Genomic DNA, 19,341 nt, shown 5'->3' with positions numbered 1-19,341 from the left:
GAGACCAAGTGTTTCACAAGAAACTGATCTTTACTCAACAAAGTTCTACACAAGTGGAATCTCACGCCACCTCGGCGCCAATCCCCAGCACGGCACAGTAACAAATGGACAGACCCTGGAGCCCGTAGGAGGAGGGGGAGGGGGAAGGAGGGATGTGGAAAACAGAGGAACTGCAGATCGAGGCCAGTCAGGGTCTGCAGCCCTGGGCAGGGAGGAAGGTTGAGAAGCTGAAACTTCGTTGTGCAAAAATCAACCAAAAATAAATTAAAAAATTAAATAGTTTTCTTAAAAAAAAAAAAGAAGAAGAAGAAGAAAGAAAACTAGAATCAGGCTCCCTTTCCTGAATGGCTGGAGCCCCCCATCCTGGGTGGAGAAGGGGTTACCAATCCCAGCAGCCAGCCGCTCCACCCACAACCCCCAAGGCCCAGTAGAGGATGCCCCAAAGAACTGGATTACCAGAAAATTCAATGGTACCTAATTTTTTTTTTCCTTTTTTTTTTTTTTTTTTTTTTTAAACAAATGGCTTCCAGAGACCTGCTGGGAGTCTGACAGGGTAAGGAAGCCAGCTGAGTTTATGGAATGTGCACCATGTACTCCTTGGAATCGAGGCAGGGCCCGACCCTGTCTGGGAGAAGACACAAGGCTATAACGGGGCCGGGTCCAGGGCCCTGCGGGGATGAATGGGACAAGTCCCAGGATGTAGGAATCCAGTCAAAGCCCCACAAAACGACCTCCAGAAAAGCAAAAAGTAAGGGAGGAGAAAAAGGAAAACATTAAGGGGGCTGCAGGGCCCGGTTCAGTTCTGAGGCCAAGTGAGAAGTGACCACACCCCCCTCGCCCCTCTAGGAGTGCCGCCCACACTGTGACTGCATCTCCAACCATTCCCAGAAGGTTCCCTAGAATCACTGCCCCTATCTGGTGGGGTCCTGTAGCCCGCTGGGAGCCATGAAGACAGGAAGCCCCAGGGACAGAGAGAGTGGGGTCAGGGGGTGTACCACCTTCTCCTCCTCCAAAGCCCTTCATTTCCTTCTTGCTGGCAAAGCCTGAACTTTCATCCTCTGTCCCCACCAATTAAATGCCCTGGCCCCAGCCCTCGTGTTAAAACTCAGGCTGGAACCTGAGAGGAGGGCTCTTAAGAAGCACAGAGAAAACAGACTGCCCTTGAAACGGACTTGCTTATGGAGAGACGCAGGGAGTAGAGGTCAGCAGCTCTGGCTGCCCCCAGCCCTCTTCAGGGAAAAGGTCCTGGCCCAGCGTCCTCAAAAGTCACTGGAGCACAGTGGGAGGAGAATGGGCAACGTCTGGCCAGCCTCGGCCACTCCGGCAGTCCCCACTCTTCTGGCTGGGACACAACAAGGAGGGGGACGCACAGGCTGTGGATGCCACAGAGCCGGCAGGAAGTGTGCGGAGCAGGTCCGAAGCGTGCGCGAGCTGACTCGGGCGGCCTGAAGACAGCCGTCCTCTTCCCCCGCCCCAGGGTCCCGGCGGAGGCCCCCCAACCCACCCAGCCCTCCCCAGTCACCAATTCCAGCAAAACAGCAGAAGCTTCTTAAACTCTAGATGCAGGTTACACGGAAGGCCTTACGGGTTAACTCAGGGGTTCACTAATTCTACTGTCTCCATGCAGTCGGGGAAATGGTGGGGCGGCTGGCCCAGCCTGGCTGGCTGCAGCGCCGCACATGCGTGTGGCCACGTGTGTACATGTGAGTGTACGTGTCTCTACAAGGACCCCCCTCCCCGCCTGCTTTTCCCTCGCCTCATCCTAAGCCGGATTCGGTCGGCTGTGTTGAATCTTCCCTCCCACGAGGCTGGCCCAGGTGGGCTGCCCGAGGTGACCCCGATTGAGCAAAGGGCCCTTGCTGCCAAGAAGTCCCACCCCCCTCCCCTGTTTGTAGGATGAGTGTGGAGACCCCACCCACTCGCCCGCTGGCCGGCAGGCCACACACACCCGTGGCAGGTAGGTGGACGGGGAAGGCGTCTGGATTTGGGTCCCGCTCACTCCTCCCTAACCCCCCTCGACCAGGGCACGGCGACTTCCGGACGCAGCGTGCTCCCCAGCAACCCCTCCAACGACGCAGACAGAAACCTGTGGGGAAAGGCGGGGGTCAGGGCCTGCACCCCTCCGCCCCCCTCCAACAGCCACAGCGCCCTCGCGGGCAGCCTCCTCACCTGGCGGTCGCGAGGCTCATCTAGACCCCATAGAAGGCGGCCAGCCTCTCCTTGAGCAGAGGCGGGAACTGCTCAGAAAACTGCTGCCAGTTCTCCTCCCCGACTTGGTCTTTGAAGCCGTGGAGAATCTGCGGGGAGGCCGGGGGGCAGGGGGGTGAGGGGCGCCCCAGGCCAGAGCGGGAGGAGCTCGGCCTCCCTCCCCCGACTCCCAGGGATCGCGGCAGGGCCACGCAGGAGCTCACCTTATAAAACATGTCCCGAAGGTCATCCTTCGGGCTCACCCAGGAAGCCACGGCGTCGCAGAAGAAGATAAAGTCCTGAAACACGACAGGTCCCGTGTGAGGGGCCGCCGGGCCCGGCCCCCGTGCCTTCCCTCCAGGCCCAGCTGCCCCAACCTGCACGACGCCCCCGGGGTTGACGCCTATCATCATGCAGATGCCTCGGAAGGCCGAGTCCTTCTCCTCGTTGTCCCTGATGTTCCTGAGGGACGTGCACCTGTGGGGGAGGTGAGCAGCAGGCAGTGAGCCGGCAGGGCTAGGGCAGGATGGGCATCTGTGGTGGAGGGGGGCAGGGGGGGGCGGCAGGTCAGCGGGTGGTGGGGCCGGGGTGTGCTGTGTTTCTACACAGGGTGGCGGAAGCGAGGGTTCGGCGGGCGATGGGCCGGGACGCGTGCACTTAGGGGCGGGCCTGCCCCCCACCCGCCCCCCCCGCCCTGCCGCCCGGCCCACCGTACGCAGGCCCCACGCAGGGGGGCACACACCAAGGCCGGATGAACTGCTGCAGCATGGGTGCCACCTCCTGTGGGCACACGTAGCCCAGGCGGCCGATGGTGATGGCTGGAATGGCAGAGGGACTCGTCAGGCGACCTGCAACCCCGAGCGGCCCCGGGACGGTACGTGGCGGGGCCTCTGGCACGAGGCACCAGCCCCGCCCCATGGGCCCCAAGGGAACAGGCCCAACTGGGGTCTCCCCCGAGGCCCACATCTTTCTCGGGGCTCTCCTCAGAACCCCCTTCCACGTCTTCCCAGAAACCTTCCCTGCTTCTTTCCCAAGGTCTCTTCGGCACTACCCTCCCGGCTGGGAACCCCATCCAGGTAAGGGGACGGCAACAGCTCAGGCCTGGTGCCCACCTGTGTTTTCCAGCAGCGTCTTGGGGGTGTTGGGCCGGTTGATGATCTCCACCAGGTTGTTGAGGACCATCTGCACGTAGGGCTGCATCTCTGCCCCTGGGGGACCGGTCAGTCAGAGCCCCGCACAGCCCAGACCACCCATGCTGACCTCAGCTGCATCTACGCACTGACCCCCTGCAACCACTGAGGGAACGGAGAAACATTCTCCAGCTGGTCCCCCGCTCAGGACCCGTGGCCAGCCAGGGGCAGACCCAAGCCTTCCAAACGCCAGAAGCTTCCTTGGAGTCACAGCTCCAACACCGGGGCGAGACCGCATTGCCCAGATTCCCTGTGGGGGTAGGTGGGGAGGGAGAAAGCCGCCAAAGTCTCCCAACCAATCCCAGTGGGCTGACTGCGTGGGGGCGGGAGGTCGCCAAAAGTCCAGTCAGAACAGGCCGCCTGTCCTGCCTCTTTAGGAAGACCAATCACAGACGGCCTTTCAGCCATTTGGGAGTCTCCCGGCGGAAACCACTCAGAGAGGTCTTCTTGCCAGACCAACTGCGGCAATCCTCAAGGAGCACCGGGGCTCTCTCCCCAGGGGCCTGGCAGGCACGGCCAGGGGCCTGCCCTCAGCAGGGAACAGACCGATGTGGGTGACAGCGCGGGGCCCGTCAACTTGCAGCACACTCACCCATCTGCATGCAGATCTCGCCGATGGCCCAGGTGGCATTGTTGCAGACAGAGATGAACTCAGGGTTCAGGTTGGTGCCCAGGATGGGCATGAACTCGGCTGGTGGGGAGAAAGAAGAGTGCTGGGCAGGGGGGGCCAGCCAGGGTGAGCTCCCGGGCCTGGCCGGGCAGACCCCATCAGACAGTACGAATACATCCCGATTTGGTCATTGTCCTCCCAGGGTCGTTTCTCCATCACTCGAGGCCAGGGCTGGGGTCATGGGGGTGACAAGATGGGCGTCATACCGATACAGGGCTTGACGTGGATGAAGCAGGCTTTGGTGAGATCTCCCAGGAGGGCGAAGGAACTCTGCCGGACCTCAGGCATGGAGTCCTGGGGGGTCAGAGCAGGGCTGGCGTGGCAAGATGCCCCTCCCCCCAACCAGCAGGGGTCCCAAACTAATCCCTCCCGGCAGGCCAGCTAGGGGAGCAGCCCCTGGAGAACGGCCTGACCCTGCCACTTCCCATCATGGAAGCGAAAGGCCCCATCACGGGCACTCGTGGCCCGTGAACTGCAGGGCTTCGCTCACGGTACCGCTACAGGAAGGGGCAGGGGTTAACTGCTGCCCGTCCGGAGACACTGGGGGTGCGCACATACGTCAGGTTGGAGGGGCTTATGCTTTCCTATTTCCTCTTTCTACCTTTGTTTTTGTTAGTAATCTCTATGCCCAACATGGGGCTCGAACTCACGACCCCGGGATCAAGAGTCACATGCTCCCCGGACTGAGCCAGCCGGGAGCTCTTTGTTTTTCAGCGAGATTTTACTCAGGTCTTCTTTGAATCACTTTTTAAAATAAGTACAAGCTTTTTTTTTCCTATGGGTCCCTTTCTCCTGTTGTCCGCGGGGCACACCCCGGGGCCGCAAGTCAGGCATGCGAGGGGCCCGCCCACCTGCATGCACTGGAAGAGCAGCGTCATGATGTTGCTGCGGGCCACCAGCTGTTCCACGTGGCCGCCCAGGCCCTCGGCCAGGCCGCTGAGCAGGTCCAGTGCCACGATCATGAAGTCCTTGTCGGGGGCCTCATACTGCTCAGGGTGCTGGGTGTACATCTGGGCACAGATGGGGCAGGCGGGTAAGGGGAGCGGGCCCAGGCTGGGGCAGCCGCAGAGGAGCAGGCGGCGGGGCAGGGGTGGTGTGATGCTCACCATGGCCTGGGCCAGGGTCTTCTGCACCAGGGTGACGCAGCGCTGGTAGACTGGCTCACAGTAGGGCAGGAAGCCGCTCTGCAGGGCGGTGGCCACCGATGACAGGCACTGGTCGGGCGGAAGGCAGGAGAGGTGAACTCAGGAAGGATGGGGCAGGGCTTTGGGAGAGGGCCTGGAGCCCACCCACCTCTAGCAGAGGGAAGAGGTCCTTGTCTTCGTCCTTGAGCTCGTTCCACTTCTGGATCAGCGGAGGCATCAGCTTCTGGATGTATTCCTGAAAAGGAAGCGTGAAGTTGGGGCCCCCCGCACGGGGGTGGCAGCCTGGAACCCGCAGGGCTCTTCGTGACTCAGAGGCACCTATCGCCTGAGTGATGAGGTCTGGGCTCCTTGCTGTGGCTCATGGGGCCCTACAGGGCCTTGCCATCCAGCCAGACCCCCAGGCCCTTCTCGTCCCTAGCCCCGGCCTCCCCTCTCCGCCCCCCCTCGGAGCCCAGGTCGGCGCCTCCTGGTTCCCGCAGGCCCCTGAGTTTCCCCAGGACAGCACTTGCCACACTGTCGCATAACTGTTTCCCCCGCTAGACTGGGAGCAGGGCGAGGGCGGGGGCCGGGTCCGTCTGTCTGCCTCTCGAGGTCACGGCCACGTCCCCAGTGTGCGACACGAGGTTGCCGCCAGGTCACTGGACGCAAAGGCGGCGTGAGGATCAAGAGAGGGAGATGCTGTGGGGCCTCACCGGCTGGTTGAGGTGGTGGCCCACAGAGTCAGCCAGGGTGCCGATGGCGTCGTAGAGGATGAGCAGGTTCTTGTGCTGGTACTTGCCGAAGGCGAAGACGAGGGTGTCGAGGATATAGCTGAGGTAGGGCACCAGCTCTGTGCAGGCCTCCTCCTCCAGGGTGGCGAAGGCACTGGAGTGGGGAAGGGGTTTAGGGGGGCGGCCACAGGCGGGGCTGGGCCCTGGGTGGGGTTGTGGGGAGGGCATGCACCCGGGATCAGCCAGTACGAATACGTGAGAAATCAGCGTGACGTCAAGGGTCAGGAGTATCATCACTTCCCAGGAGGCAGCCAGTGGGGCAGGGGTGGGGGCCGTGGGGTCAGCGCTTGAGGGTCACCTGCAGGCCGCCTCCTGCACCCTCTTGTTGCCATCCAGGATGCGCTTGAGCAGCTCTGTCATCAGAGGCTTGAGGTGCATGTCAGGTGGCTGACTGACCACCCAGTGGGCATAGCGGCTCAGCGTCCAGCAGGCAATGGAGCGGACCAGGGCCTTCTTGTCCGACAGGCACTGGATGAGGTGCGGGATCAGCTCGGGCAGGTAGGGCACCATGCCCTGCATGCAGCCTGCAAGCACCGGCACAAGGGCAAGCCTGAGCCCAGCTGGGCCTGGCCACACCTCACCCTCTGCAGAGAGCTCAGTGGCACCTGCCATGGGGGGGGGGGGGGGGGGGACACTGAGGCTGGGAGGTTGAATCACAGACACAATGGCTCAGTCACAGAAACGGTGAAAGGCACAGCCGCGATGGGAAGCAGCGTCAGGACAAGCCTTTCCCCTCCACTGGCTCCACCCCGTGACAGTCACTCGTTACTTCACAGATGGCCGGGCAGCACGGTGACCAAAATGGTCGGGAAGTAATTTTCCTTTTTCAACCTGCACTCTACGCCCAACGTGGGGCTCGAACTCACGAGCCCAAAATCAAGAGCTACACGCTCCACTGAATAAGCCAGCCAGGCACCCCAAGTACTTTTCTTCTGAAACATTTCTGGGGTATTTGTGCTTTTTCTATTTTTCATCTTTTTTTAGAAAGAAAAAAAGCCACAAATGAATCTCTTGTTCGGAGAACACAGATAACAGCACGCCATCTAATGATCCAAGACCCAAGAACTATTTTTACCAGTTACGGGTCAATCCCTCGAGATCCTTTTCCGCTAAAAGCTAGGACGCCTGACGTAACCCGTTAATTCACGTTCCCGTGCTAACGTAACGTACGTTGGGCCGGTTATGTGAGGAAATCTTTCCTTAGATAAACTTTAAACACACGGCTCCTGTTGTCGTGTCTGAACCTTTTATGAGAGGCCTGGAGGCTGAGGCGGGCACTGGTGACACCTGTAACTCAAGCTGTACTTCCCACCGGGACGAAGGAGCGCAAAAGGCGCGAAAAGGACAGAGGTCCGTGTAAACACCACCAGTGGACACTTCCGATTCACAGGCCAGGGAGCCGGTGGCAGGCTAAAGCCCAGCCGCGCCCTGGGTGACCGGGGAAACGGCGTCAATCTCCCCGCACCCCAGTTTCTTCATCTACGCGCCCCACCTCATCGGGCTTGCGCTGAGCCCGGGGGACCGGGCTGCCAGCCGTGGGGCAAGCGTTGCAGGCTGCCTGTCACTCTTCCGACTGTAACCGTGCCGACAGCCTCACAGAACCGCTCTCTGTGAGAATTCAAGGGGGGGCGTGCACTGTGGGGTTCGGGGGTTCCATTCAGGCCCACGGGCCATGGGGAAGACTCACATCCCAGAGCTGTCTGGAGGGCGCAGGGCAGGCCTCAGAGAGAACCTGGGGGTGGCGTCGCCCGTGCTGTGCGGCCACACCCCGGACACAGCCCTGCCTGGGCCGCCCCGTACCGTCCCGCACCAGTGAGGGGCTCAGGGGCCAGGCCCCTACCAGGCCGGAGAGGCACTCACCCTCCGCGATGGCGCCCAGCACCAGGATGCCCGACTCTTTGACCACCCACTCAGGGTGGAAAAGGAGCCCCTTGAGCAGGGGGAGAAGGTGGGGTAGCAGCTCCTCCCGGAAGACGTTGGCCAGGACGTCCAGTGCAGCTGCCGAGCACTTCCCTGGGACGGGAGGGGTGGGGGAGGGGGGGAGAAGCAGGGAGGCTCTTTGGGTGGCTGCCAGCCTCCTGGACCGTATCCCCAGGATCAGAGATCGTGATTAGAGTCGTCACGATCTGCTCTGAGGAGGCCCCTCATCACCTCCCAAGAGGCAGCCCCTGGGCTTCCTGCCCCCGACCCCCCAGGCCAGGCCACGCACTCAGATTCCAGTCGGACAAAGCATCGTCGTCGTCATCGTCCTCTGCATCCTCCGAGCCATCAGGCCGCTCGGCCTCATGGGGCAGCGTCACTGTGCGCGACTTATGGAAACGTGGCTTGATGTCCTGCTCGCTGTCGGGGACCGCCTCGTCCTCTTCCACGTCCCCCTGTGGAAGGCCGGACAGATCACTAAGCACCACCAGGGCCCGCAGTCCCAACGCCCCAGCCCTCACCTGCCTGTTCACACCCAGCGGTCGGCCCAGACTGACCTTGAGCAGAATGATGTCGATTTCTGAGTACTTCATCCCATTTACCAGGATGGGGATCAACCTGTGGGGAGAGAGGCTGTTCACTGGGATGGGACGCAGGAGTCCCCAGGAGGGCTCACAGCCTGGGCAAAACGGAAGCAACAAGGAGCCAAGGGGCAGTGTGTGGAACTTAGGGCTATTATCCCAACCTAGTCAACCATGGTGCCTGGGACAGAGCTGACATGACTCCTGGCTCCCCACGAGGGCTCTTGACCCAGACCTGGCCACTCAATGAAGTCCAGACCCCTGAAAACGCCAGAGAGCTTCAAACGGTGGCCGAACCCTAGCATGCTGTAAGGCAAGGACATGAGGCCCTTCCCTGGGACGGGCCAGATTAGAGAAGAAACAGGCAGGGCAGCCAGGCGCCCTCAGCTGGTGCCCACGCACCTCAGGAGAAAATGATTCATGACTCGGGGATAGGCGAGTGATCCAAGTTGGCCAAGGAAGGTGAGCCCTAGGACTTTTGCTGGAGATACTGGTTGAGAGAGAATTCCTTTATTCTGAGGTTCCTAAGCTTGAAGGTAAGCAGAAGACCACAGCACTACCATGAGGGAAGGTCGTGCCTGAGGACAAAGCCAACACAGGAGTAGGTCTGAGACTACACAGACATCTTTGATATCCTTTGAGCACCTGGATCCAGCTATGCCTGCAGCCTCCGCTGATTTTTCATTTCTTACACCTATAATTGACCGCATTTAAAAAAAAAATTTTTTTTTTAACATTCATTTTTGAGAGACAGAGAGAGACAGAGCATGAGTAGGGGAGGGGCAGAGAGAGAGGGAGACACAGAATCCGAAGCGGGCTCCAGGCTCTGAACTGACAGCACAGAGCCCGACGCGGGGCTCAAACTCACAGAGTGTGAGATCATGACCTGAGCTGAAGCCGGACGCTTAACCCACTGAGCCACCCAGGAGCCCCCACATTTTTAAGTCATTGGAAATTATCTTCTTATCGCCTGCCAACCAGAAACGCACAGGGATCGAAAGTAAGCGGAGACAGAGAACACAGACCGAGACTAACACAGGAGACAACCAGAGGGAAGGCAGAGTACAGCGAGGGGTGGGGGCTGAGGTGGGACAGAGGGCAGCAGTGGCACTCACTGGACCAGGTGGGAGGCCAGGACTTCCTTGCAGATGGGCTGCTCGGCCAGCGTCAGCCAGAACTCACAGGCCTCCAGAGCCACGTTCTCATCGTGGTCCTGGGTCCTCTGCAGCATGTACTAGGGCAGGGTGGGAAAAAGGCTAAAGCCTGGCCCAGTCCGGGGTGACTCCCCGCCTGCCGCCCACCCCACAGCACGCCCGGGCTAGCCGTGCACACCTGGATGATGCTGTGCATGTGGGGGATGAGCCTGTCGATCCGCACTTCCAGCAGCATCACCAGGGCACGGCACACGTTCTTCCGCACCTCAGGGTCGTCGTCCACGGCCAGGGCGAACAGGTGCTGCAGGGAGGGTGGGATCAGCTGCAGCCGGGCCCTCGGCCCTTGCCCTGCTCACCCTCAGCCCGGCAGCCCACCTCGATGAAGGTGTCGATGTTGTCCATCAGCGCCTGGGCCCGGTCCATGATGAACTGGTTCACACAGGCTATGGCATGGGACCTGGCAGGGAGGGGGCACGCGGGTCGGCCCTGACTCCGCCCACGCCCAGCCCCTCCGCAGACCCCCACCCCCACCCTGGGAAGCCACACCCACCGGATCTTTGGGCTGCAGTGCTTGAAGAACTGTAAGAACTTGGGGATCATGATGTTGAGGGGCCTGTTGAGGGCATCGCTGTCCAGGAGCTCAGATGAGTCTTCGCAGATCTTCTGCAGGGCTCCGAAGGCCCCCTGGGTGGAGAGGAGCGGGCAGACGGATGTGAACCCCAGTCCGGCTCCCCGGCTCCCGCCCAGGCGGGCCACAGCCGGTCACCTACCTCGCAAGTGTTGTAATCTTCCGAGTTGAGCAGGTTGCACAGCTGGGGCAGCAGCTCGGGCCACATCTGCAGCTCGCCCTTGGAAGCGATGGTGGTGATGAGAATGCCTGGGGCAGCCGGGAAAGGACGCCGCCTCAGGCTGGGTGCGGGCCTGCCGCGCACTCGCTCCGCTGGCTCACAGGCCGTCCGTGCGCAGTCCCCCAGAAGCCCTACACGCTCCTTTCGAGATCCTCGGAGCCCTACCGTAAGCCAGCTGTTGCAGGCCCCGGGAAGCAGCACAGAGCTACATACAAAAGCCCTGCCCGTGGGAGCAGACTGCCCAGTGAGAGAGGCTCCGAGGTAAAAATAAATCAGCAAAAGAACTGGGAGGCTAGATGCCAAAAGCTAAGGGGGGAAAGAAAGCAGAGAAGATGGCCGGCAAGGGCTGAGAGTGAGGGCAGCAATTTTTTTAACGTTTTTTTAACAAAATTTTTATAGGGGCGCCTGGGTGGCTCAGTCGGTTAAGTGTCCGACTTCAGCTCAGGTCATGATCTCGCGGTCCGTGAGTTCGAGCCCCGCGTCGGGCACTATGCTGACCGCTCGGAGCCTGGAGCCTGTTTCGGATTCTGTGTCTCCCTCTCTCTCTGCCCCTCCCCCGTTCATGCTCTGTCTCTCTCTGTCTCAAAAATAAAGAAACGTTAAAAAATTTTTTGTAAAGTTTATTTAGTTTTTGAGTAACTCTACACCCAAGGTGGGGCTGGAACTTACGACTCCGAGGTCAAGAGTCACATGCTCTTCTGACGGACCCAGCCAGGAGCCCCAAGAACAGCAATTTAAAAACGGGTGGCCGGAGCAGGCCTTGCCCAGGTGACGCTTAGCTCTCTGAGAAAGACCTGAAGGAGATGAGGGGAGGCTGTCCAACTCCCTGGGGAAAGGGCATCCCGGGCAGGTGCACAGGCAGGCTGGGCGTGCTCAAAGACAGGTGAGGAGCCAGAGGGGCTGAGCAGGGGGTGGTGAGGGTGGGGAGCAGGTGGAGGCGAGGGCTGAGGTGACAGAGGCAGGTTATGCAGGACCACGTGGCCTTGGGGAGGCCTCGTACCGCTGATTAGAAGCCCAAGTGTGAAGTACAATACGCGAATGAAGGGCAGGGCCAGGGCCGTGAGGCAGTCTGGTGGCTGAGCCCAATACGGCCGAAGGGAACACAGGTGAGGGTGACATAGACATAGGGTTTAAAGCCAGGAGGTGGCAGTGTTTCCCCAGCAGGGTGAAGCTGTCACTGCCATCACTCTAGATGACCCTGGCTCCTGCTTCTGCTGGAAAAGGGGTGACCTGCGGCGGGTAGGCCCTGAGGACTCGGGAGTGCAGTTCCAGCCCTGTCCCCGTCTGTGCGAACTTGGCCACGTGTCCTAACCCCTCTGTGACTCAAAAGGGGGGAAAAAAAACCCACCATGGGTCCCTAGGGACGTCGGAAGCTTCAATGCCTTAATTCAAACACTTAGAGCAGAACCTGGCTATCTAGTGAACTCGGGAAGTCCAGATCCTTCTACTGGTCACGCAGTGGGTATCGTCAGGGCTAAGGGTCACTTAAGAGAGGAAGCAGGCCCCAAGATCAGCCCTTCTAGCAGGCCCAGTATCTATTCCAACTTAATACTATTTTTGTGTCTTTGTTGCATGTTTTTAAGGTTACCTGCTCTTTATGGCAAACAAACATCTTTTCATTTAAAAGCTATCTACAACTTTGGGGGGGCCCTGGGTGTCTTAGTCAGCTAAGCATCCGACTTTGGCTCAGGTCATGATCCCACGGTGCGCAAGTTCGAGCCCTGAATTCGGGCTTTGTGCTATCAGCACTGAGCCCCCTTGGGATCCTCTGTCCCTCTCTCTCTCTGCCCCTCCCCTGATCATTCTCTCTCTCTCTCTCTCTCTCTCAAACTAAACAAGTAAACTTAAAAAAAAAAAAGCTAGATACAACTTTCTTCTAAAAGCAACGTTAAAAAGCTGACAATTTAAAGAATAACAACATAAATCCATTGGGGGTCAAGTACATCTCAGTAAAGGTGGGGGGAGAAAAGCAAGCCGGTAACAAAGTGTTGAGTTGGTGTTTATCAGTAGTGAAAAGGCTTGGGGGAAAACAGCTGGAGAATTCTCCACCGTCCTTCCCTTAACTTGTTCAGGCAGCCCTCCGAGAGCCAGGAAGGCTCCAACACAAAACTAACTCCCATGTCATCTCATTACTGGGGAGAAATAGCCGAAGACACCCAACTCCTCAGGACAGGGAGGCCTCGGGTTCTAACGTGCTACACCCTCAGGGCCTAGACACTGAGTGGTGGCCTCAAAAGAAAGAATGGCTATTTCGGGGGGAGTGGTTCGGAGCACAGACCTGCACTGGCCACTTCCGAGCTCTGCCACTTACCGGGTAAGTCCCTTAACATCTCTGTGCCTCCGTTTTCTCATCTGTAAGATGGCAACCGTAACGGAACTACCAACCACAGTACTGGAGCCTTCAGTGAACTGATACTCTTAACAGGCTGAAAAGCTCCTTAGCTGACAGCGAGAACTCAGGAGTCCTCACTGGCCGATTCCCACTACCCGCTCTCACCTATGGTGGCTCGGATGAGTGAGGAGGCATCGCCAATGTTGTTGAGACACTCCTGTTTGATGAAGTCGGCCACGGGTGGCGGAAAGCTCTGGTAATGTGCCTTCACGTTGTTCTTGAGGATGAGACCGCTGAGGGACCGAGTCGGCTCGTCTGGGGAAAGAGGGCCGAGGGTCAGGGGACTGCAGGGGAAAAAGCGGGGTCCGGCTGGAGTGGAGGGGTGCTGAGGACATACCTTCCGACTTGAGTCTGGTCAGGACAAAGATCAGGTAGTTGTTGAAGTCGGGAAACTGGTTCAGTTGTTTGAGTTTCTGCCAGGCTGTTAAGGGACTTGGGAGACAAGGGCCTTCCCCTGGTGGGTCCCCTCACTGTCCTGTGGCTGAAAGTCCCTCTGCCCACTGGGATGAGGTGGCTAGCTCCTGGGACCCCACCTGTCAACCTCCCTGCCAGAATAACACAGCACTTCAGGCACCTGAAACTCATCCAGGTGGTGGGGGAGCACGGCTGAGCCTCTCTGTCTGAAGGAGGCGGCTGCTACTCAGTCCTGCTCGCCACCAGTCCCACGTTGCCTGCTTTTTTAAAAAAAGAAGGGAAGTCATATTTTCAAGTGAAACCTGCTGATGGTTGAAGTATCTTAACCTTTAAGTCAGAGTATTTCAAACCTCGATTGAAAAAAATTAATCCTGACGGTGAAACTAACCGAACGGCCCAGTGCCAGTGAAAGGTGTTCCTCCTCCCCCTCCCCCACAGGGCCACATTTTCTCTGCACGTGGGACCCAAGGGGTCGGATCCCTGCTTCTCTGCCAATTGTAGCTCCTGACAGAACAAGAGTCTGGGGATTAGGGAGTGGCCCCCTTCCTCTGGTCTTCAGGGGCTGCAGATGTCTGCCCAGTTCCCCCTGGGCCCGGAAGGAAGGAAGGAAGGATACATCCTGCACGATGCGCTGCGTGGCTGTGTTTGGCGACTGCGAGTCTTTGAGCAGCTGCAGGACCTGCTGCAGGCCCTGCTCATCTGGCTGCCAGTCCATGGCGCGAGGTGAGCTGCGGGGGTAGGGGCCAGGGTCAGCGCTGGGTCCCAGGGGTCCCGTGTGAGCCCCGGGCTGAGCCGCCGTGGAGGTGGCCGCAGCGGCAGCACGACGGGAGCGCCCTCGGCGGACAGGCGGGGGTCGCCCGATCCACACCAGCCCAAGTGCGGGGTCCCCGCCAGCTGCGCCATCCACGTCCGCGCAGTCTCAGGCTAGGGTGCGCAGGCGAGGGGATATGGAAGCGGGCCACGGGAGGCGGTGGCGGGGCCCCGGCGGGGCCTCATCAGGCCCAGCGCGGCGCCTTCGGCCCAGGGCAGCCCATGCTGCCTCCACCGGCTACGGGCCCTATGGCTTCCGTCAGCCTCACGGCCGTTAGGCAAGGCCCCAGCCACCTCTCCATCCAGCGGCCCTGCCCCAGACCGCGACAGCGCCCCGGCCCCTGCGGTCTCCCTGGTCCAGGCACGGTCCCCAAAGAACCCTCTTCTTCCGAAATCCAGCCCTCACGCTCCGCCAGATCCCAGCCGCCGCCTCCGCCTTGGTCTGGTCCCTGAGCCTCCCCAGATGCACGGCCTCAAGGTGCTCCAATCGTCCCGATCCCTGCCACCTCCTCTAATCTGTCCCTCCAAACTGAGCCGGATGCCAGACTCCTCTTTTTGGCCTAGCCAGACTCCATCCATAGATTCCCCTTAATCGGGCCCGAAGCAATCCCCAGACAGGTCCGAGTTCCCTCTCGGAAAGACAGCCAGCCAAGCCCGCCCACCCCACGAAAGATGACCCCTGGACGGGTCCCCGTCGCTTTCCCCAATCAGGTCTGGCCAAGTCTTTCCCCCCTCCCGCCCCCTGCCCCAGTCAGCATTAACTCCTGCTGACGGATCTCTGCTGTTTCCCCCAATCAAGTTCGGCCAAGCCCCCCACCACCTCGAGCCGGAAACCCACTTCGTCCGATCTCTGCAGCTTCCCCCAGTTAGGCCTGGCCGCCAACACCGCCCGGAGCATTCCCCCCAACGGATCCTAGCGACGCCTCGAAGTCAGACCCAGCAAAGCCCTCTAAGAGCGAAGTCTGACGCCCCTCCCTGTCACGGTCCAAAAAGACCCCCCAACTTTTCACTGAGGCCTCCCGCAACCAGACCCAGCCAAAGCTCCACCAAAATAGCCCCCCCCACACACACCCGATCCTCGCGATGTTCCCCAATCAGGCCCTAAGCAGTCCCCAGACGCTTCCCCCAGATCCCCTCCAGCCCGACCCCAGTCGCCCCACTGGCCCGATTCTCGAGGCACCAGAGTCTGGCCGGGCTCCGAGGCCCCACCCCCTAAGCCCAGCTCGGTTTCCCCCTCCCCCGCCCCGGCCAGTTCTTGCTGCCTCGAGAATGGGGCCCAAACCGGGTTCTCGGCCTTTCCCAGTCAGGCGCGGTCCCGACGGCCGGGCCGCGCGCGGCGCAGACCCGGACCCCGGCGGGGGTCAACGCAAGCCCGGGCCGAGCCCGTCAAGCTTCGGGTAAGGCCCACTTACCGGGCCCCGGGTGGCAGCAGCGGCGCCTTGCGCTGCGGCTTCTCCTGAGACTCGCGCGGAAGGAGGGAGCCAAAGAGAGGGAATAAAAAAAAAAAAAGAAAAGAAAAAAAAAAAAGAAAAAAAAAAAACGCGGCCGTGGATGGGCCGCGGCGGCTTCCGTACACCGTTCAAACTGGCCCAGCTGAACCAATGGGGAGAGGCAGTCATAACACGTGGCCTGGCTCGGGGGAGAACCGGGCCCCGCCGAGACCAGATCACGTGACAGGAGAGTAGGCGGCTCTCCTGGCCTCTCTGGCCGTTAGGTCTTCCCAGCGTCTCGTTTTCTCAGCGTGTCTCACGCCCGCCTGACAGCGGCTCTTTGCTGGGAGCGGAGTTTGGTGGCGCGTGGGGACTTCAGGTGTTTGGTGGACCCGGTAACCTTTCGGCCACAGCCAGTTGCGCCTGTCCCCCCACTCCTCCAGGAATTGAACTGTGTCTTTCTCCTCGCATCCAGAGGATGCTCCTGGGAGGAGCACAGTAAGCGCCCTCGTGGAAAGACCAGAGAAGACTTAGCCTAGGGTGGATTTTAGACCCCAGAGACAAAGGAAGGAAAGCCGGACAAAGGAGCGGAGCACCTTTGCGTTCCTGAAGAAGCCTCTGCCACATTTCGTGTTATTTGCTTTCCAGTACCGTTTCATACTTTTTATGCGGATCTGAGAAAAACCCACATGAATATGAAATTCTAAATGATATTAATAAACGCTGAAGCAAAAGGCCTAAGTTGAATAGGGTGAAAGAGCCCAGGAAATTTAGGCAAGGGCAGGGTCATGATGAAAGGCATCTTCGTAATCCTTTCGCCACCTGAGGACAAAGTAGGGCACCCCTTTTAAGAACAGAGCAGGATAGTAGGGAGGAGCTGGAGACCCTGGAGCGCCTGTTTCCCTCTTCCTAGCCAGGCCAATAACAAGGTGGGCAACCTCCTGCCGCTTTGAGCCTTGGTTTCCCCACTTGTCAAATGGGTGTAAGAATAGTTTGCTGGGTTGGAGATCATCAAGTTAAGCATTACCAGGCCTGCCGTAAACTGTCTTTAAAAACGTGGCTTTTACCCCCCCCCCCCCACCTCAAGGCCGTCCTTTCACTGTATTCAGCCACACCCTAAACCAATATTTACTGAATTGACTTAATCAACTAGGCCTCTAATCCCAAAGGGCAAGCCAGCACTGCCTCAAGAACTTTTTGGTTTCAGGGCAGGCAGGTCAGTTTTTGCCCCAACCTGGAGGAAGGAGACACATTTCTCAGCCCACATTCCATTAGCAAAGTCAGCCCCCCTCCGTTCATTCATGAAAAACAGGTGCCGAAGACCTCTCCACTGGGGCCTCCCAGGTTTCAGAAGGACCTGATGGCGCCGAACGCCACTCAGTCCGGGAAGACTCCCTACAGGAGCAATCCAGTTTCCCACCTTTGCTGTACCGAAACCCGGCTGGAGAGACACGTGCGGAAACCCGCCGCCTACGCATGCGCAATGGCCTTCCCTCGCTTGCCCCTAGGCCCCAGAACTACAAATCCCGTCTCACCGCGCGCCCGCGTTGCCGCGCTTAAGGACTCTGGCTGTGACTCAAAACCCGGGGGTCTGGAAACCCCCCCCCCCCCCCCCGGAGGTGGGCATTGAGCAGAAGGAAGAGTGACATTGAGGGGCTGGGACGGGAAGTTTCGGGAACGGGTGTGGGAGTTTTCTGTTCAGGGTTGGGGATTGCTCCAGATAAGGGTCAGGTGGGGAGAGAGTTGGAGATGGGCGAGAAAATTTAATGCTCACCTTCTTTTAATATGTCAAGTTTCAAAAAGAAAATAACAATGCTAATAAGTCAAGTTCCCATTGGTCCCGCGCCAAGCCTTGGGGGAGAGGAGAGTTGGACAGAATAAAGTGACCCACCCTGCTTTTGTGGTCCAAGGTATCGGCCCTTGTGTGATCATGGAAGTCTTTCTTCCTCTCCCCGTCTAGTGGATTTGAGTACTGAATCCAGACTTTTTCCCTCCTTTTTTAAGGGAGGCTCCATGCCCAACATGGGGCTTAAACTCACAACCCGAAGATCAAGAGTCACACACTACTGAATGAGCCAGTCAGGTGCCCTCATTTCACTATTTCTTAAGACCTACCCTACTGCCTGTCAGGCAATTTCCTAATGTAATTCTCACAACAGCCCTGTACACAGCAAACTTACTTCAACTAGAAATTTACTTCAGCTAGAAACAGTGCAAAAAAGAAACTCAAGGAGCTGGTGCTCAACTGTTAATCTGAAATGGGAGACAAAGGCCTCTCCGTTTACAACAGTGTCTCTGCTTGAGCATCTCTTCGCGCTGCTCCCACGTTTAAAGGTCACCATACATCCCCCAACCCAAGCCAACTGCTTCACCCAGAGAATAATGACAGCTGTTTCAAATAATGTCAGGGTTAATGTTGACTTCATCAATATTGCCCTTGCTTTAGAACTTGACTCTGGGGCGCCTGGGTGGTGCAGTCGGTTAAGCGACAGATTCTTGATCTCAGCTCAGGTCATGATCTCACAGTTGGTGAGTACCGGGTTCTGGGCTGATGGTGCAAAGCCTGCTTGGGATTCTGTCTCTCCTCTCTGCCCCTCCCCTGCTTGTGCTCGCGCCCACGCTCTCTCTCTCTCTCCAAATAAATAAACTTAAAAAAAGAAAAAAGACCTTGACACTGCCGATGCTTCTGTATTGTACCCCTATTTTATAGATGAAAAACTCGAACCACAGAAAGGCTAAGTGACTTACCCAAGATCACACAACCAAGAGGCATCAGAATAGTTTGCAGCCACGACCGTGTGACTCACCAAACCCTGAATTTGATTCTCCTTCCCCTTCAGACTTTCCCCAGGTCACGACTGGTGAATGCAGTGAAGGGGGATGCTGGGACTCCATCAGCTCCTCCTGCCTCCTGACACTCCAGAAAAGAGGCTGAGCTGCTGCAGGGCGACCTACTTCTCCCACTTGTGTTTCTTTTTAAAGATCCAGCGGCTGCTGGTGCCTTTGAGGGAGGAGGTAAGAGTGGCGCCATCGGCCTTCTATGTCCCCTCCCCCAACACTACATCCCCGAGGCTGAAGTTACACCTGGGCCAGCTCACCATCCCCAAAACAGGAGGGAGAGACCTTTGAGCCAATGTGGAAGATAAACCGGACAAGCCTTGCAGCAGGGAGTTAGCAGGAAGGGAGAGGGGCAGGTCTCCTTGTCCGAAGCCCGCTACCCCTCTTCTCTTTGAGGAGCCAGGGGTGCTCTCAGCTGGGTGTCTTTGCACCTGTTCCTTTGGCCTTGAACACTTCCAAGGATCTTCACTGCTCTCAGAATTTGGGGCAAATGTTAACCTTCTCGGGGCCATCCCTGACCAACTTAAACTTGCCATCTCTCCCACGCTCATCTCTGCCCCCCTTTCATACTCCCCCCACCCCCATAGAACGTATAACCTTCTGATGTGTGATGCGTTCTGTATTCTATTTTGTTTCTTGTTTCCTCATCTAGAATGTTAGCTCCACTAAAACAAGGAGTCTTGCCTGTCTGGGTGCTCCGTGTCTGGAAGGCCCACCCCATCCCCCACAGGCTGGATCTGTCAGTCTGAGGCCAGGTGGATACCACCTCAGCCTTCCTCCCTCTGCCTACACAGGTCCCAGGCACCAGGTGGCCATCATGATCTGCCATCATCTTCCAAGTCGTGGCCCTCCTGACGGAAGGGGGATGGGAGCCTGAATCTGGGATGGGGAGGAGTGCCAGCTGCTCGGCATTCCTGCACAGGAAGGCCTGGGAGGTGGGCCCAAGGCTGGGGGGACCCAGATGTCGCTCCAGGTCTAGGAGACTTGAGAAA

General features: G+C 58.7%; 1 protein-coding gene and 2 non-coding genes across 7 annotated transcripts; all 3 read right to left on the bottom strand.

Moving 5' to 3' along the window:
* Positions 1-9: 9 nt before the first annotated feature.
* On the bottom strand, positions 10-18,278 carry TNPO2 (transportin 2). Of its 5 annotated transcripts, none has more exons than XM_053219833.1 (25): positions 18,260-18,278; positions 13,888-13,999; positions 13,195-13,270; positions 12,963-13,112; positions 10,388-10,494; positions 10,168-10,301; positions 9,993-10,074; positions 9,796-9,918; positions 9,579-9,697; positions 8,440-8,500; positions 8,172-8,337; positions 7,823-7,975; positions 6,261-6,486; positions 5,885-6,056; positions 5,341-5,427; positions 5,154-5,261; positions 4,899-5,057; positions 4,254-4,341; positions 3,970-4,068; positions 3,300-3,395; positions 2,930-3,035; positions 2,565-2,664; positions 2,412-2,486; positions 2,170-2,297; positions 10-2,086 (listed from the first exon to the last, which is right to left on the bottom strand). In XM_053219833.1, exons 2-24 carry the CDS (start codon positions 13,984-13,986, stop codon positions 2,190-2,192), a joined length of 2,694 nt encoding a protein of 897 aa, XP_053075808.1. In that variant the 5' UTR covers positions 13,987-13,999; positions 18,260-18,278; the 3' UTR covers positions 10-2,086; positions 2,170-2,189. The 5 variants fall into 5 exon arrangements, with proteins under 5 accessions (XP_053075808.1, XP_026905850.1, XP_026905851.1 ...); XM_027050049.2 differs by lacking the exon at positions 18,260-18,278 and adding an exon at positions 15,494-15,639; XM_027050050.2 differs by lacking the exon at positions 18,260-18,278 and adding an exon at positions 15,494-15,639 and having other exon boundaries at positions 2,930-3,005.
* On the bottom strand, positions 4,139-4,214 carry LOC128315016 (small nucleolar RNA ZL2). Its single transcript, XR_008297402.1, has one exon. It is a non-coding gene; the product is annotated as a small nucleolar RNA ZL2 (small nucleolar RNA).
* LOC113596617 (small nucleolar RNA SNORD41) lies at positions 6,136-6,205 on the bottom strand. The gene has a single exon (XR_003417410.1). It is a non-coding gene; the product is annotated as a small nucleolar RNA SNORD41 (small nucleolar RNA).
* Positions 18,279-19,341: the final 1,063 nt, after the last annotated feature.

This window comes from Acinonyx jubatus, chromosome A2 (genome assembly GCF_027475565.1).
Source record: "Acinonyx jubatus isolate Ajub_Pintada_27869175 chromosome A2, VMU_Ajub_asm_v1.0, whole genome shotgun sequence".
Taxonomy (NCBI): Eukaryota; Metazoa; Chordata; class Mammalia; order Carnivora; family Felidae; genus Acinonyx; species Acinonyx jubatus.
Note: the sequence above shows the minus strand (reverse complement) of the source record. Positions and strands in the feature narration are given on the sequence as shown.

Bases quoted from the DNA above. Each gene is read 5' to 3' on its own strand.
- TNPO2 (XM_027050051.2), bottom strand. From the start codon at position 13,986: ATGGACTGGCAGCCAGATGAGCAGGGCCTGCAGCAGGTCCTGCAGCTG. The intron at 8,501-9,578 runs GTGAGTGCCACT...CTCTCCCCACAG, and splicing joins CTGGCCTCCCACCTGGTCCA to GTTGATCCCCATCCTGGTAA. The intron at 2,298-2,411 runs GTGAGCTCCTGC...GCCTCCCCGCAG, and splicing joins TTCGGGACATGTTTTATAAG to ATTCTCCACGGCTTCAAAGA.